This window comes from Lampetra planeri, chromosome 11, assembly GCF_965212315.1.
Source record: "Lampetra planeri chromosome 11, kcLamPlan1.2.h2, whole genome shotgun sequence".
Lineage (NCBI taxonomy): Eukaryota > Metazoa > Chordata > Hyperoartia > Petromyzontiformes > Petromyzontidae > Lampetra > Lampetra planeri.
In genome coordinates, this window is record NC_136117.1 from 14,371,488 (window position 1) to 14,378,431 (window position 6,944).

General features: G+C 48.5%; 1 protein-coding gene across 7 annotated transcripts in view; it reads left to right on the forward strand.

The window, feature by feature from the left end:
• The window catches only part of LOC144721385 (membrane-associated guanylate kinase, WW and PDZ domain-containing protein 2-like), a 70,691-nt gene extending 65,369 nt beyond the window's left edge, over nucleotides 1-5,322 (forward strand). For 3 of the 7 annotated variants that reach the window (XM_078598959.1, XM_078598958.1, XM_078598960.1), the window contains exon 25: nucleotides 872-5,322. In XM_078598959.1, coding sequence (XP_078455085.1) covers nucleotides 872-1,656 — 785 coding nt within the window. In that variant the 3' untranslated portion in view covers nucleotides 1,657-5,322. The remainder of the gene's footprint in view (nucleotides 1-871) is intronic. The other 4 variants (XR_013585897.1, XM_078598964.1, XM_078598962.1 and 1 more) reach the window with 4 other exon arrangements.
• Nucleotides 5,323-6,944: the final 1,622 nt, after the last annotated feature.

Genomic DNA, 6,944 nt, shown 5'->3' on the forward strand with positions numbered 1-6,944 from the left:
TTATTTCACTTCCTTGGCGATTTAGACATTCTCACGGCCTGAATTGGGTCCGACAACGTAAATTACGGTAAATAGTCACTTTGACCGAGTGTGGCTGCCCAGGGTGTGTGGTGTCTTCTGGGAGCAGTGGTGTGGTGGGGGAGGCATTGGTTTCCCGTTCTCTGGCTGCGTTTTCTCTTCTTCGGCCCTCGGTGGCGGCTGCTGTCTGCTTTGCTTGTAGACATTAGCCACCTCTCTCTGCTTCCTTTCTCAGCAGAGCGCCGCTGCCCCGCCGATGCTGTGACGGCACGACCCGCGTAATGCACAGCCGCCCATTCACGAACGCTGACCTAAAATTACAAAGCGGTCTTTTCTTAATCTGCAAATATTCGTATCCTTTGAGCCTTCTCCCGAAATCCCACATTATTGCAGATAAAAGGAAGCAGCAGAGCGTGTACTACTTCAGCCCAGGCATGTGCCCCCTAAGTAAAAATACTGCCCCCTGATAATGTCTTGTCTGATTGGCCACTAAATATCCTAAGTAAATCCCGTACAAGCATTTATCACTTTAAAGTTTGTGGCTCTCGATATTTCTCGTTCCGCTGCCACTGCGTTCACGCTTGCATTGACGAGCTTAGGCAAATTAAACCTGAGCTGCAGTGGGGGATTGAACAGGCCTGCTCCCCATAGTCAATAATATCAATATCAACGCATGCCCGCGTGAGCTTCACGGAAGCCTCCGAGCAGCGTCGCCCTCGCAGAAATCGATGCCATTGCGAGAGCATGTAGGACCGTGCTCCGTAGCACGAGAGCGACGCTCGCGAGCGTAACACGACACGCCGACAGACTGAGCCGTGCTTCTCCTCCTACCATTCCCTTCCTCCCCACGCAGCGGCAGATGGTGGGGTCGACGGCTCCGCCACGACGCCGCCTGCAAGTTCCCCGCGAGTACCGGATGTGACCGGCCGCCCCGCGGACATTGCCGCGCCCTCCGCACTGCCCGTCGTCACCGGTCACAAACCCCCGGCCGAGGCCGACGTCACTTCAGCACGAGAGAGCGATGCCGAGCCGAATCGAGCGGACGCGATCGCGAGCCCGAGCCGCGTCGCGCTTCCCCCGGCGGAGCAGCGGAGCGGTGCGGACGCTGGGTACGCCGAGCGCCCTGATGGGCGGGAAGCCGACGCCGCCCGCTCGGACTTTCACCCCGGCTCGCCGGGGGGACGCTCCCTCCTTGGCACCGCCTCCGACGCGGCGGCCGCCGAACAAACCGAGGAGACGAGCCGACGGCAGTTACCGCCGCCGGAGGCCGACGGAGCCGTGAGCCCCACTGGGGTTGCGGGAGACGAGGGAGACGGCTCCAACAACTCCGGAGGAAACCGGGACAAGCCGCCCCCTCCTCCTCCCAGGGCAGGTGAAACGATGGCGGCAGCCGCGGACGCCACCGTCCCAGTAGAAGTCGGGGGGCATAAGGAGGAGGAGGTGGTGGCAGCAGCAGCAGCAGCATCGCCTTCACGCGAGGCGGTGGACGATTCGAACGCGGAGCCGTCAAGCGCGCCGCCCAAACCGGCGGCCGTGCAGCCGGCATCCAACGCAACACTGCCTCGCAAGCACGTGGGCCGACCCGGGCCTTGGAGAGTCCCGGCTTCGGACAGGATCCCCAGCGCCATCAAGCAGTAGTGGCAAGGACACGAGGATCCTGACGTCGGGCGGTTGAGTCTCTTGCCTTTGTTAGACCGAGCGGAGCAACGACCAGCAAAAGCACCTTCTGTAATTACTGAAGATCTCTGCGTGGTTACGACTGGGACTGTCGATGCGTGAGAGAAGGGAGAGTTTGTGCTTGCACAGCTGCACATGCATCACTGTTTAGTGCCAATGATGGATGCGTTTCCCAATGTGAGTGGCAGTGCTATGAACTCGCAACCGGACTCGCGATTTTGTATTACCGCTGCAGTGTGAGTTGCTTTCAGACAGCAGATGTTATGTTCTTGCTTAGATTTTAATTTGCTTGTTATGCTGCAGGGCACGTTTAAACAATAAGACTTTCGTTGAAGTATTCAGTGTTGAGGCTTCAAAGTGATGCTTCGAACGGTGAACATATAGCGGTTTTTACACCGACATCATCGCGATGGCCAACTGCAGTGTTAAAATGTAAATTACTGACAACTCCTCGGAGCATCTCGGTAAAATTGCACATGCAAAACCATATCCCAGGTTCTGGGTAGGGATTAAGTAGCCTTTTAACTTTATTTGAAATCGTTTAATCAGCCGAGTACATTTCTCTTTGCTGTAAATCTGGGCAGAGTAGACATAGCCGGTGCCTGGGAGTCACTTGGATGCATCGTGATATGCGTGCCCCTCTGCTCGCGTGCCTTTTGTTATTTGTCAAACACCAGCTCGGAGAGTCGCATTTTAGAGGCTTAAAAAAAGGAAATCCCCTCTTCTTGCGTGGATTAATTTTTTGCACCGGACATAAGAATCCGCTCATTCACCCATGTAACGTTTGCGGGTTTAGACTCTTTGTGTGACTCTGCCAATAGTATTTTTTTTCTACTGATGTTAAGTGTAATTGGTTGAGGTAGGACCGAGTTATTTAATCAATGGAGTGGGTGCCGCTGGCAGGCTAGGCTCTTGGTTTACGTTGTCGGAATTTGGTCGGAACCAAAACAAACCTCGTGCAGAAATTGTGTCTGCTGCATGGTCGAGAGTTGGTTATTCTGCAAGGAATCACGGGGTTACGAGATGGGGTTACGAGATAAGGCCACGATATACTGTTGGGAAAAAAATTACTGTTCATGGTTACTGCCCGATATTCTGTTGTAAAGAAAACTGAGTCGCTCACATCTGGACAAATAGGATCGCTGCTCATCCTAGTAGGCGCAATGTCCAACCAAAATCATAGAGATCAGAGGTCGCATGACTGCCCAAGACCACTGTTCAACTCAACTCACTTTTTAACGATGTTTTAATTGCCGGATATAACTAATTTGTATTTGCTTTCATCAGCTTGCCACAGTTGCTCATTGTAAAAGCATTACCAGTGACTATTGCCGGAAACAATTGCCCTTGTGCATCATGTGGCTTAGGGTGATGGGCAACAGCTGATTATCGGAGGAGAAAAGACCTGCCGATCTAAATGTTGACTTTATTTATCTCTTTCGGAGTAAATCTATCCCTCCGATGTCTGACCAGGATTACTCTTTGACTGCCGTATTTTTAATGAGCTGCAGCGAGGGCTTATGGACGCTTTCTGGCTTTAGTCGAAACCTTATACTGTGAATTATAGAAGTAATTGTTTTAAACTGGAACCTATTTTGTCGACACTTTTTTCTCGTTAACGCGAGTGCTTGAGACGCATGCGTTTTGTACAACGTGCTGTTTTATAATTTGTACCACGGGATGTGTTTTAGGGCCACAAAAATACAGGATTTGGGATGCAAACTGGATTCCCATGAAGCAGACTGTATCGGTAAAACAAATTCCCCTTTAATTTCCCCGCAACACGCGCGCATTCCCAATCTCCAAACAGCCGTGGGCAAAACCAAAGTGAAGCTGCTGTGCGGAGTAATAAGAGAAGCAATATCACACAGCGGGGCTACTTACGCTGACATTAACGCTGTTGGAGAATTGACGAGAGGAGGCTGCTGTTGATTGCTTCACTGGGACATCACAGGGCAATTAAAGCGAGTGGAATACTTAGAATGGCGTAACAAATGACTCCATAAACTAACCATCGTTAGCATGGAAGTAGACAAAAGAATGCTTTGGCAGTGGTGAAAAAAGTATTGCCATATTCAGCATCAACCCTGCCTTTTAATTACATTGGGGACGGAGCAGAGGCATCGCAATTTATGCACTGCCCGAAAAACCTGGAAACCCGAGATTCCTGGCCACGGCTAACACCAGTGAGGAAGTGATAACTGAATTCGTTCTGGTCCCACATCCACCAAACCCGCACTGACCAGCATGGTGAAGTATGGTTCAAACAAGCCGCATGATCAACACGTCGTGGCGAGGCCTTCATCCAGCAGGACTCAAATTATCGTCTGGCGTATGTAGCGTTAATGACAGACAAATGTAATTTATAGTATGATGTATTAGGCAACGGTCCTTACTCTCTTTTGAAAGGAAGAGCTATTTCCCCAAAGCATCCGGCCTAGTGTACTTGTTGCCATAATTAGCATGGTAATGTTGAAGCACGTCCGACAACATTAATCATCAAACTGTAAAGACATTACATTGATACAGCACAACTTCATTGTCAACTTTCCCGGAGTTATGCCTGAGCGAAGGCTACGTTATGTGTCTACCCTGCACACAGCTGGTGGAGATAAGTTTGGAGACTGCAAGAAACAACGCACCGAGATTCCCCCCAACGTGTCCGTCCAGCGGTGCGATACCCCAGTCGCCACTGTGGGGAGGCAACATTTGACACAGTCGTCATTTCGTCTCAACACGCGCGCCTCTTCCCACGCAGCACATTTGGAGGCGCTCGAACGGAGAATTTGAGATAAATACTCGGCGGGGAAGTTACTGCAGGCAAATATGTTCACAAACAACACATTTGAGGCAATATGTGTATGTAATATACACAACAGAGAATACAAAAACGCAAATACAAAAGTATTATCAGTGACGAGTGCGGAGAGTTTCATGGCTCCCTCTGATGTAGGTCAGCAGCCAAAAGTATTGAAGAGACTGGGTGTCACGAATGCATTTCATTAATCTGCCTTCTTACATCCTCATCGTTACACTGCCTTTGCAAAGCTTTGGAATTATTTTTTTACATTTTACATACAGTATACAACAAAAACTGCAAGATGTGCTGATGTTTGTTTTTACAAATTGCTTTCAGGTGCTTGGTTTGGTTTTCTTAATTGCAGACGTTTATGCCTAATTGAGGTATTTACAATTGCATCATTATCTGGTCTCGCCCAACAACTGGTTCATTTTTGGACGATTCTAAGATTGGCAGTGGTCATTCATTATGCAGTGACCTACAAGGGTGACACAGCTTACGAAAGAAATGTTTTGATTTGTATTGGAATTACGGTGTTTATTTTTCCCCATTTTGTGCGTGGCAATTAAACAACATTTTCTATTTGTGTGTAAAAGTGACGTGTACTATCCATATGCATAGCATCGTAATAAGTGCTTTGTGGTGAGAAGTGGGAATGCTGTGAGCCCATGATGACCTAACCAGGTAGTCTGTGCTAATTTGTATATGTGGTAATGGAGCAATTGCTTCAAATGTAGATCATTTGGAGGGCTCATGCCTACGGACTGTTTATACATTAGTAAAAATTACGACATACTGTATAAAATAAAGACCAGAAGGCATGAATAGACGGGGCTGTGACTCATCTTGCTTGCGCTGTCTTTGCCGCCGGCTGGTGAGGTCTGCTAGAGAGGTGGATGTTGAGGGTGGTTGTGGTCGCTATCTGGGGGACATTTAGACGAGTGCACCTCTACCAGTTTCCGTTTCATTGCACCCACACTGCGTTCGATCACTAACACTGCAGATCAAAACACTTATTCCCTCGCATTGCGCGACTTTGAAATTCCCCCCCCCCCCCCCCACCTTTTGCCCGGCGATCAGCAACTGCGTAAAAAAAAAGTAAGTTAAGCATACGGTACTTGCAGACTAGATGTTCCACATTTGTAATACTAAAGTGTAATGCATGTCAATGCATTGTTTTGCTGTACTATACTTCTATGCTCCCACGTGTGAGCACCACACCTTCACCAACCTGCACTCGACAGCGTGGCGATGGTCAAACAACCTCCACGATCTGCACGGCATCGGGCGGCCCTCATCCAGCAGTGGATTGACAAAGACCTGTACATGTACATACTGTACATGTACATACTGTACATGTCTCTACCATCAGCACATTGATCTTGCATCCAGGGGGAAATTTTGTCGCACCCCAGGCAAGTTTTCATTTCGATGATCGATAGAATATTACATACCCGTTTCATCTCGCATATATAGAGGTATCATGTCACATGTATGCCAACATATTGTAATCGTACATGTCCAAACACGGCCATCATCTTCGTGTGGTGACCACTCGAGTGATTCCTTCCCTGACATCGTCTCTCAATCCACCATGTACGGAGTACGAAGGCCAGGAGCCACTGAAGATCAAACCTCCTCCTGGTTTGTCCCAGATTCGCGAAGAATGTCCCGGTGTCCAGGTGCAACTGTATCAGAAAACACAATAATCAGAAATTGGTCCTGGTTCACGATGTCCTGGACTCACGATTCGGGATGAGGTCAGGGCTTTTGAGTAGTGGGCAGAACTGTTGCAAAACTTGACGATTGTGTCGCTAAATTTGGCGAGTTTTTGGGTTTATTTTGCAACAAAATGTTCAAGTATCCTCCGACAATGTTTCATACTTGGTGAATTATCTACTTAAGACTTCACTTAAAATTATTTGGTAATGCTGCGCTGATAGTGGTGCACAGGCAATGCGTGTGCTATTAATCAGGGTCAATGTCCGAAACGTTGCCAATTATACATTTTTCGCTTTTAAGGCCACATTTCTCGCCGAATGCGCGTGTATTTTATGACTTCAGTGCTATCTAGCGACATCTAGCGACTTTCCTCTGTAAGAAGTTGGCAACACTGGAACTTGCTAGGGAAGGGCCCGAATCCATAATATAGGTTTTTTTGGTTATTTTTTTCAGTTAGATCGCGTAAATATGTGTCGTTAAACCCGCCACCACCCGACACAGCCAATTATAAAGGTTTACCGCGTAAACAGAACATGCCGATGCGTTACTAGTACAGCACTAACCGGTGTGTTGGAGAGCAAATCCACAACATTTAGAATCTGAGAACGACGTTTCGCCAGTAATTACAACCAGCTTCATGATGGATATTGGTCGCGAAAGCCGACGTGTTAAAGGGCCCCCTAATGTCTGTGCAAAGGGCCAATTAGAAGATTGGCAGACTACACGC